The sequence below is a fragment of the Microchirus variegatus genome, assembly GCF_963457635.1.
Source record: "Microchirus variegatus genome assembly, chromosome: 21".
In the NCBI taxonomy this organism is placed as follows: Eukaryota; Metazoa; Chordata; class Actinopteri; order Pleuronectiformes; family Soleidae; genus Microchirus; species Microchirus variegatus.
Window position 1 is genome coordinate 7,643,044 of NC_139822.1, and position 11,750 is coordinate 7,654,793.

Consider the following 11,750-nt stretch of genomic DNA (forward strand, 5'->3'; position numbering starts at 1 on the left):
TTAAGGGCGTTAATGACAGATCAGCTGAAGTGAACGGTCAGTGTCTGTCTGTCTGTCTGAGTGAGTGAGAGCTGAGTTTCCCTGTAAACCAAGAAAAGAGGTGTGGGGGGAAAAGTCAGCGTTTCCAGCATGAGAAGACAAAGACATTGGCTAAAACACGGACATATGATGAACTGAATTCTCGTACGACTCGCCATGGCTATAAGGGAGCTCAAAGTTTGTCTCTTAGGGGTAAGTCACACACAATTTTCCCCTTTTTGACGACCCACGTCAGGGGGAAATATTCCTTTCAGCCTGCGGCGAATGGAAACAACTAAGTAACATTCCTTTAGACGTGAACAAGACATTAGCATAAGCTTAGCTTCACATGGACACTACTGCTTTTACAGTGTTTATAGTGTATCTCGACATAAGAAAACTTAACTTAGAATGATGCTAGCTTGTTGACTGCAAAGGCGCTAGCTCTTCGACGCAGCAGTTATTTTGACACATTTTCTCGTCGTATGCGGTTTTTAAATATTTTTATATATAGTAAAACGATTAATTGTGTACACGAACATATATATATATAGATATATATATATATTTAAAGTGTTGGCTACATGATTATGTCGACCGTTACGCCATCATTAGACGAACCGCTATAGGCGTCTTCCTGATGCGTTAGCAAAACACAGTGTCTCTGTTTAAAAAGAAAGGGATGGTCAGAGGCGGTTTAGCTGCTCACAAGGAAAAAGGAACCAATAACTAAACTTTTTGACGTTTGATATTTACACATATACACAGTTCATTACTTCATAGTAAAAACGAACACCAATAAACAGATTGCCACAATGTGAACTGTACAAAATCTCTTTATATAGACCGTATACAGTGGTATGGAAAAGTTTGTGCACCCCTGTAAATGTTCATGATTTTCCTTTATAAGTCACTGGTTGTTTGGATAAGAAATTCCAGTTAAATATATCATATAGGAGACAAACTAAAGTTTATATGATTTACAGAAACTGAGCAATAATTAAATTATTTAAACAACATGAGTGCATAACTTTAGACACCTTTGTCATTTTCCTGATTTCAATACCTTTAGCACTAATTATTGGAACTCAAAATTGGTTTGGTAACCTCAGTGACCCTTGACCATATATATATATATATATGTATATACATGTGTGTGTATATATATATACATATATATATATACATATATATATATATATATATATATATATGTATATATATATACATATATACATATATACATATATATATATATATATATAGGTTCCAAAAACTGATTAACATGTGTGCCTTGTACTCCATATAATGCTGCAAACAACAAATTAAGGCAGGGGTCTCAAACTGGCGATTACATGCGGCCCCCCACTTACTATCGTGTTATAATGCAAACAACCTCATGGTCTTTTAAACACAGTGTGTAGCTGAGGCACAGCTGCCAGTGAGGTGATTTTAGCCGTTAACGCGATAACTGGAAAGGCGTTTGAGATTAAATGTTCTTATTTTTTTTATGGGTCACATACCCCCTGTAGATGATCCCTGTTGATTTTGAGCTGTCTACCATTATTATTAATTAGTTAATTAATTAATTAATTAATTAATTAATTAATGATATAAAAAAACATATTTTCGCCTGTATCTTCCAAAGTATTGCAGGTACTGGCTTCAAATGTTGCATGGGCATCACATACCACCTGAGAATCATCCCTATCTTTGAAGCTTTATTATTAATTAGCAAATTAATAAATGTATTATGCTAAAAACACATTTTCGGCTTTATCCTACAGACTGATGGAGATATTGCCTTCAAATGTTGTACAATGATTCATGTAACAACTATCTACAAGTACAATCATTATTACTTTGGCTATGATTGGTAATAGTTACATAATAAGTTAACTGGTTAACTTATTATGTAACTATTACTGAACACAGAAAAAATAGTTACGGCATTTTTTCTTTATTATTGAGCTCATTTGGACACATTGAGGATATCATGGGTTTATTTAGCACTTATTCATAATATTCATTACATTATAATATACATTTATTAATTATCATATAAAAAATAGTTAAGCCTCCATTTCTTTATTAATGCATTGAATGGAAAGTTTGAACATATTGTATGCTTTTTCATGAAATTTGGACACTTTGAAGATATGGCAGGTGTGGTTAGCATTTTAATATTCATAATATTTAACAAGGTATAATAGGTTAACTAGTTTTATTAAAAACTAGAGAGAAATTTACGAGTTCAGGTATTCTGTGTTCAATATCGAGTTTATATTGATACTTTGAACATGTATAAAGTGTAGTCAGCATTATATCATAATATTTAACAGTTATTTTGTTGAATTTATTAATAATTAATTAAAACAGTTAGTGGCAGGTGCGAGTGCGTATACTTTGGGTATATTGGAAAGTTGAGGATTGGATAAGTTCGCGGATATACCCCTTGCTGTCGGCCCCCGACAGCGTAGGCTAGTCTGTTTGCTAGCATTGTTTTTTCTAACAGTAATAATAAGACATTTGGTCATAATTATCCCATTATTAAATGTATCATATACAACATTCAATTACATATATAAATACACTTGTTAGGGCCAGAGCCACAATTGGCTGTGGCCGAAAAGGCTTCTGGTACACACTATTATTTATGTAATTTAAAATAAATGTCTGTTTTTGATATTAATACATTAATTTTTCATCATAAATAGTATTATTAAGTATACATGTGATGTCATGATGAAATATTGTCAACAGTTGTTTTTTTCCCACTGGGCCGGTCCCCTCTTGACCACAATAGATGCGCATTGGCCCCCAGGTCATTTGAGTTTGAGACCCCTGAATTAAGGTGTCATTATTTGAGCATTAAGGCAAACAGAATAACTGAAATTAATGGTTGCTTGCATAGAACTGATTAATGGATATCTGTCATTCATATCCAGATTAGCCATTAAGGCTTGCAAAAAGGCTGACAGAGCCAGTAACTGACAGTCATCGTCATGTTCAGTCACCAGCCCTACTCTGAGGTGTTGGAAGCCGATCCAGCCATGCTAATAAGTCGGTAACATTACTTATTTAATGGAATATCAGGAGGTTTATCCCAAGGGATGGGCTTGTGACAAGGCAGTTGTATCATCAGTGTTGTTAATGTGTGTGTGTGGTTTTCACTGTGCCTCTGCTTTTAGGACACTGGAGTGGGCAAATCCAGCATTGTTTGCCGCTTCGTTCAGGATCGTTTTGACCACAACATTAGCCCCACAATAGGGTAAGAACAGCATCACGATACACATCATGACAGGGACCATAACATAATGAAATTAATCAGTCAAATGAAGCTGTTTTTGTCAAAGACATTTTCAAGTATCCAAATTAAATTAGTTATTAATCTATGATATAGCGATATACAGTATATCATAATATAAATCAAATCAATATTTCTGTAAGGTTGGGTGATATGCCTTATAAATAATATCGGGAGGTTGTTTCTCTGGATTTATGGAAAGTTTTCTTTTGAGATGTTTGTGGTTCTCTAAGAGAGTGACAATACACTCTAAAAATAAAGTATCTACTGTTTATGATCTGTATTACATTAAAATACACTTATTACCTTTCATTTCAGATAATACCTGCTTTTTTTCTTTGCTTTTTAATGTTAAATAGAGGGTATTTACTTGTGTTGGAAACAATGAAATTGACCATTGAATTTGACCATTATTAAAAAATATTTAGGCTTCATATTAAAGAAGATTAAAGAAGCAGGGGCGGAGCTACGGGGGGGGGCAAGGGGGAACAGCTGCCCCCCCCCCCCCATTTAGAGCATTGCCCCCCCTCAGCTGCCCCCCTAATTTTTGTGTTTTAAAAACTTTACCTGTAAAAACATCCACGACTATGTCCACAAGCTTTTCAAAGTAGTGAATAAATTGACCAAGAAGCAGGGGCGGAGCTACGGGGGGGCAAGTGGGGACAGCTGCCCCCCCAATTTAGAGCATTGCCCCCCCCCTCAGCTGGCCCCCTAACTTTTGTGTTTTAAAAACTTTACTTGTAAAAACATCCGGGACTATGTCCATAAGCTTTTCAAAGTAGTGAATAAATTGACCAAGTCAATAATTGTAAATATAATCTTAGGCCCCTGACTCACTTAGCTACGGCCCTGCATCAAAGGTGCAGTGCGCTGTTCACAGTCTGGTTCACACAGTGAGTCCCGGCACAGAGTGGAGCGACTGAGCTGTCCCCTAACCATCTGAATGTGAAGTCAGTTATCCCCAGGTGAAGTTTGAACACACTAATTTAACTTAAAGTTACATTTATAGTGAATGTAATCTAAGGTGATTCAGCGTCAGCGATAACAGCGCGGTCATTAATTAAATGTCAAATCGCTCGCTCGTGATTTGTAAGAGCGCTTTGCTCTTTGATTAGTTTTGATTTTAGTAAAGACTACAACAGCTTCATACAATATAATAAAACCTGTCATGTTTTAATCCATAACGTTTACACAGGGCGTTACGTCACACACTACACAGTTGTAGCTCGATGGATGATATTGATTTGATTAGCTAATCAGTAGACCTGCTATAAAACCACTTACTGTCACCTATCACAGCAATGAGTTAAACCAGGTGACATCCTTTACATTTCTAACTGGGAACTGGGAAACAAAACTGTTCTGTGTAATAAATATCTTCTGATTTTAGATTTGTTATACGTATTAACTACATGCCCCTACAGTGTAGTGATACAAGGATAACCAGAGCTTCTCACAATGAAAAGGAGAGCAAAACGTGGGGATATTGAAAGGGTTTTTAGTAAGAAAAGTGCACAGCAGAAAGAGAAGGAGGGAAATGGAGGAGAAGGTAGTGAACTAGAGAGACCAGGAGGCTCAAAGCAGAAGAAGACCACAGAAGGAGATAAAGAAATAAGTGAAGGAGTAGAGGATGTGAGGGGTGAAGAGGAGGAGGCTGCTGCAGATTCACAGAGTGAGACACAGGCATGGAGTGACAGGGAGGAAGAGGGTCCTCAGACTTTTAAGTTTTTTTTTTTTAAATGTTTGATTATTGCACTTCTTACGCCATCCCATGCCACCCTGCCAAGACCTCTTGCCCCCGCTTTGCCACCCCATATAGAATTTTCTAGATCCGCCACTGTAAAGAAGTCTTATTAAGTGACTTTACCAAAAAATTTGATTTTGTCAATTCCATGCATTTTTAATCTATTTGTATAATATTTAGTGTATTTCACACATGTATTCAATATAATAATGATTATCAATCAATGCAAAAGTCATCACAAATACCTGGTCACGATATGACGATATCCAAACGCTAACCATATCCTGTCTCATGTTACGATATAGATGTAATATTGGTATATTTTCCAGCCCTAGTGCACGCTAACAATTTTTTCAATAAACACTCAATAGGCTCGAAGATCTGACCTGTAGTTGTACTATACAAAAGTAAACATGAATTGAATCCAAAAGTAGTACACATCTTTGACATAATATAGAGTTGTATATTATGTTTTTTATCCTGCTAGGTTGTACTTATGTATTCCCTCTGTCAAATGCACAATACCACCCACAGGGCGTCATTCCTGACTAAGACGGTACCATGTGGTAATGAACTCCACAAATTTCTGATCTGGGACACAGCAGGACAGGAGCGGGTGAGTTCCTTCCTACTCATCAGAAATTCTTTCTTAAATTCTTCTGTTCACCATTATCTTAGAGTTTACACACAACACATGACACCCTGAGTCAGTTGCTTTTCTGTCATACTGCATCAGGGAGTTAACAGTGTCACAGTTGTCCTCGTGTATAATTACAATGTAACCAAGGCCTGAGTCATTATCTTCTAAGCTACGGTAGTTAAACGTTAACCTGAGTTTAATTGCGCTGTTGCTCTCAAACATTGTTTTTTAATATTGTTTTGCATAGTAATAATTACTTCATTCATGTTAGCTTGTTACCTGATTAACGTAATGTTGACTGATATGGAGTGAGCACGGCAAATTCTTGCTTCTTTTATCATTTGCTCGTTCCAGTCGCTCCTCCTGATGTCTTACAACCAAAGACTTCTCCGGTTAGCTTTGAAAGGGGTGCAACTTGACGGTATCTGGTAAAACTTCAGGCATTTGTCTTGTTTGTTAAAATGATTAGTGCAACAAGACATGTTGTTGGTTTAGATCCTGGAGCGGCTGGTGCTGTTTCATCTTCGCCCTGTGGTGAGACCAGCGATGTACGTACTTGCAATTCGCCTACCAGCCTAGCATTGGTGTGGATGACGCTGTCATCTACCTGCAGGACAGAGCTCTTTCTCACCTGGAGAAGTCTGGAAGCACTGTGAGGATCATGTTTTTTGATTTCTCCAGTGCTTTCAACACTATACAGCCAGCATTTCTGAAGGACTTGTGTTGTTTTACAACATCACAAGTTTGAGGTTTCGGACACAACAGTCAGCATTTTCTGACGTTTTATGGACCACATACCTTTCTGATTAATCGAGAAATGAATTGTCACATTAAATGATTGCGAAAATAATTGTCAGAGGTGAAAAGACGGCAGGGCCCCAGACTGCAACCAAATGGTACAGTGAAAATGAGAGGAAATGTGAATGTTTGTTTTGCAAGTCAATTTACGGCGTTCAAAAAAAATTCAGTTAGGGGCCACTGGGCTTCTGGTGAAAAAGGTCTGGAGCCCTGCAGACATACTTGTGATCAGATCCATCAGGAGGAATGTTGCATGTTGCATATAAAGATGGGTTTAATTATTATTATGTCTTTTATTTGTGGCCCTTTATTTCCCTCATGTATGTCACTGTAGCCCTCTGGGGAAAATGTCACAGTTGCTTTATTTATTTTTAATATTGACCTAGAATGATACTGATGTTTGCTGTTGTCATAAATTGACAATTTGAACTGTTTTCTTCTTTTTTTAGTTTCACTCATTAGCTCCCATGTACTACAGAGGATCAGCTGCTGCTGTCGTTGTCTATGACATAACTAAACTGGTGAGAACAACAGCACACACCTCATCCCCAGATCAGTGGAGTAACAGTCATTTAAACTTGTTTGTGCTGGCACCATAGTGTGGTTAAAAAGTTAATGCTGCTTAATGCTATAATAATAAGTCAATAATTAACAACCACTTTTTTAGATTTCTTGTTGAAATATTCTGGCCTTAGTTTCCATGTTGTAACTTAAAAGCTTGATATATATATATATATATATATACTGTATATCCCATCAACCTGGGATGCTTTGCTTCCATGGTCTACAAATGTAATTCTTTCCTGCTGTGTTCATGGAAAAATTGTCTGAAAAACACCACCTCATGCAACAAATATGTGATTTGGCCTGAGGAAAATGTGGGCCACTTTCGTATAATGCCCCAGGATTGACCAGGCAGACAGACAGACAGGCATGCGACTTATTCTTTGGGAGGTTCCCTCTGGGAAATGAACAACGCCAGCATACACACACAAGGTGTTCTTTTTGTTGTTTAGGACTCTTTCCAGACACTGAAGAAGTGGGTGAAGGAGCTGAAGGAGCACGGCCCAGAGGACATAGTTGTAGCCATAGCGGGAAACAAAAATGATTTAGGAGACATCAGGTAGGTCTTCTCTTTATTCATCGTCCACTGCAGGGGTGCTCACACTTTTTCAGCATGCGAGCTACTTATATAATGACCAAGTCAAAATGATCTACCTACTACAAAAATGCAAAAGCCCATATTGCAAAACACAACACAATCAACTATGTGCACGTTTTGTCATTACCTGACTTGACTCTGATGGCTTGCACTGAGCGGACAGTAGCTGCTGACAGCCAGCCTCAGCACACTTATGAGGTGACTCACCCAGAACGATGCTTCAGTGCCAGCTTTCACTATTGAAGTATGTTGTGAGAAAAATGACTGCTGTCTGGACAACTGGCATTTAAATTCTTACACCCTTCTCTTTCTCAGCTCACTTTTCGGTGGGAAGTCGGTATTGTATTTTCTATGAACAGTCCGAAAATGCCGCTCCACATTTCCTTTCTTTGGTATTGCGATGGTTGACTGGCAAAGGCAAGCGCACTTCGAAAATGTCATCGTGAAAATAAATTCCTCCCCATCTTTGTGATCTGCCCCAGCTTTATGTTCCCTCATGGTCACTAAGATCTACAGATCAGCTACTTTTTGTTTTTAAATTTTGTTTAAAACACGTCTATTTTCTTTGGCGTTTAACCCAGAGTTCTGTTTTATGTGTGTGTTTTGACGTAGTTTAATCCTGAATGTGTATTTTATTGTCTTTTATGTCTAACTTATGGATGGATGCAGAAACATCAAATTAAAAAATGGGAACCATAAAAAAACAACATACTACAACAAACTTGAGTGAACCATACAGTATATAAATGGTGATATAAAATCAGATTTGCACACGTTCCTGCTGATAATATTTATTTGTTTTCCCTACAGAAGGTTACTCTATGCTTATCTTCTATGAGAGGAAGTCGTAAAATTTAATCAGCAGCACGATTAAGTTTCAGTGTTTTCTGATGCACTTTGAAACCTTATTCCATGTATCATCATCATGAAAGTGTGACCCCAGACTCACCTTTGTGTCTGTCATTCACAGGGAAGTTCCCATGAAGGAAGCTAAGGAGTTTGCTGAATCAATTGCGGCTATTTTCATCGAGACGAGTGCCAGAAATGCTGTCAACATTGAGGAGCTCTTTCAGAAAATCAGTAGGTTTTTTTTCCATACCTATAATGTTGAGCTTCTGCTGTTTTTTCTATATCTTATTTCTTTACCTATAGAAAGTAAAAGATTATTCATGGCTTCGATATACATATATTTTTATCAACGGTGGCATGGCACCACTTATATCGTGTCCAATACGCATGTGTCAGCACACTCGGTCTTGATTTTGAGGGACAGTGGGCCTTGAAAGTCCTTCAAAACTCCTTGAACTTGATGTCAACCAAGGTGTGGGAACCCTTAGTAAGTTTCCCCTTAATGACAGCTGACCAGAAGTTAAGGAGTTGGCTTATTTTTAGCAGAAGTTGTAAGTGACACTTTGTTCAATCTACATAACTGTTGTGTTCAGGTAAACAAATCCCGCCGCTGGAAAACCCTGAGGTGGACAGCAACGAGTCTTTTCAGCTCAGCCGGCAGCCAGCCTCGTCTTCCAGGAGGTGCTGCTAGTACCACCATTTTAAGAGCATCAGGGATTCCCACCAGCACAGCACTATGTCCACAATGCACACACTGTCTTACTCCAGGGTAAAATGACACAGTGGACGGACAGATGTCAGCTTGCACATATGTATTTGGTCACCTGCGGCATGAAGCAGGGAAATAAAGAAGCAGTATTATAGGGGTCAGTGGGTGTTTCACATCAGTCAGTTGTGGCAGATGGAAAAGTTTGGAAGCAGAAAGTTTTGAGTTTGTCTCCCTCAGGTGGTATTTAGTCTGAATTACATTAAGATTTCCATGTAGGTGGTTTAATAAAGCCCATTAAAAATAATACCTTCTATGATATAGTAACTGAAATTGAGCACCAATTCTAATCATCAAAGCTGGATTTTTGCTGTTGATACATTTTTTAATATCAGTTATTTTTATCAAGACAAAACAAGAGGCTAATCTGATCATGCTGTATATCTTAAACGCATTTCAATTTGTCATGTGCTTTCCACACACATTAACTGCATTATGTATTGAAAGTACTGCTGCAGATTAAACATTTTAAAAGTTTTATTTACGTCTCATACCCCCCGTTGAAACACTGTGACCAATACAAGAATTGTTTACATGGTTTTTGTTTTCCATGTGCTGAAATGTACTGTCTGAGATTTCACTACAGGGAATGACTGTATACAACTGCCAATCACAAGAGGTATTTTTTATCTGGAAAAGGAAGTTACGTTATGAAGTGAGCAGGCTTGCATGTATTTTACTTGTCTCTACAGCAGTGTATTACATACTAACCAGACTTTAAAAGAACTGTAGTGGAGTAGTGTCCTTTCAAAAAACAAAGTATGAAAATGTTACAGTGACTGAACCATGTTAAATTGAAACTGCCTCCAAATCTGTAATGCATACACTAACCAAATTTCATTAAAATCCGATGAGATTTTACAGCGATATGATTGGGTTTTTTCAATAGGTTTGCCCATTTATGTATCAATTTGAGAAATTTTTTGTGATGTCATCAGTGGCTAGAATCTTACACAAATTGAATGGGAATACTTGGTTTATCACCTTCCCATCCATCAAAAACCCCACACCAATGCTAATTTGCGTTGGTAATTAGCCACAAGCTGACTCGCTAATGAAATGTATTGCACATTGTCTCCATACAGGAAGTCACACCAAACTTCACTCGAAAATGTTCCAATCATTACTGCACATCCTCTCACGAGTACGATATGAGCTGTGAAAAATTTGGTGTCTCACAGATGATGGTTTAACTCGACACAAAAGTCAACCATAAGACTTTTCCACCTAAATGTGAGGCTGTGATTGATTCAGCATTAAATGATGGTCTGTCATTATAGTTTCCCAACTGTATAAAACAATATATCAGGTTTTACCAGTATTGTTTTACATCCATATGAGAGAAGACATCAGTTTTGTCACTTCTAACAAGTATATTGTGCTGCCACACAAGTGCCTTTGTTCTGTTTTTTTTTTTGTTTTTTTTTAAGAAATGTATGTATGACATGGCTACAAAGGTGCATACTGCTAGAATCATGCATGCGTAACCAGACTAAATCTGTACAGACTAACTGTACATGTAACTGTCAACTTTGAAAGTACCAGTTAGCTGCAGTGATCCTGGTACACACTGTATGCCTTAGTCTTGAGTCCCTGCATCGTCTGTAGACCCAGTTAACTTCTGTATATTAAATCAATGTAATAAACTTGTACATCTATTTTTTCTGTTTCGTTTTCTTGTTCATTTTCTCACTGGCGAAGATAATATGTATTGTATATGTTCAAGTTCTGTTGAAAGAGACTAGGAAATGAGCAAAGGGATATTATCTTACCAAAGATCAGGACTACAGTAACCACATTAACCACCTCAGAATCCAAGGGGAAAGCTGGGTTACATGGTATAGTTGACACGTTTGCTGCAGTCAGTGTTATGTGAAAATGTTTGCTTAGCGAACATTTCAACTAAATGTATACATTTAATTATCTCTGCCAGAACCTTTAACTCACAATTAGAAACACAACACAAATTAGTTTGGTGTTATTTGTATTCATGTTTTGTTGATGTCACCTTAAATAAAGCTGTTACCACACAATTGTGTGTTAACTGGTACATTCTGTACACTGCAGTGCATTACCCTTTTAGTGGCTGGAGACGTTTACACCCGGAGTCCTCTCCATTAACTATTGATAGTTAAAACTCACAGTACCTGCATCTTAACCTGCATCTTAATCTAGCCAAATGTGATACTGACAAGTAACTAAATACATGTTCATTTTGTAAGAAATGTAAGCACATTTCCCTTTGAAATCCCTTTGTCTTTATCACATTGTGGGGACCATGTTGGGGACCGGGCATAATGTCCCCACAATGAAAAATGTCTCCACTAATAAGGTGAATTTCCAGGGGTTGGTCCGCAAAGGAATAGAAAGACAAGATCACACACACACACACACACACACACACACACACACACACACACACACACACACACACACACACACACACACACACACACACTCCAGAGA

At 37.6% G+C, this 11,750-nt stretch overlaps 1 protein-coding gene across 2 annotated transcripts; it reads left to right on the plus strand.

The window, feature by feature from the left end:
- Window positions 1–76: 76 nt before the first annotated feature.
- Window positions 77–10,821, plus strand: rab31 (RAB31, member RAS oncogene family). Of its 2 annotated transcripts, none has more exons than XM_083907628.1 (7): window positions 77–231; window positions 3,210–3,289; window positions 5,604–5,685; window positions 6,957–7,028; window positions 7,524–7,630; window positions 8,640–8,749; window positions 9,112–10,821. In XM_083907628.1, exons 1-7 carry the CDS (start codon window positions 196–198, stop codon window positions 9,207–9,209), a joined length of 585 nt encoding a protein of 194 aa, XP_083763754.1. In that variant the 5' UTR covers window positions 77–195; the 3' UTR covers window positions 9,210–10,821. The 2 variants fall into 2 exon arrangements, with proteins under 2 accessions (XP_083763754.1, XP_083763755.1); XM_083907629.1 differs by having other exon boundaries at window positions 7,536–7,630.
- Window positions 10,822–11,750: the final 929 nt, after the last annotated feature.

Coding starts and splice junctions, on each gene's coding strand:
- rab31 (XM_083907628.1), top strand. CDS start 196: ATGGCTATAAGGGAGCTCAAAGTTTGTCTCTTAGGG. Junction 7,029..7,523: donor TCTATGACATAACTAAACTG/GTGAGAACAACA, acceptor TTTGTTGTTTAG/GACTCTTTCCAGACACTGAA. Junction 7,631..8,639: donor AATGATTTAGGAGACATCAG/GTAGGTCTTCTC, acceptor TGTCATTCACAG/GGAAGTTCCCATGAAGGAAG.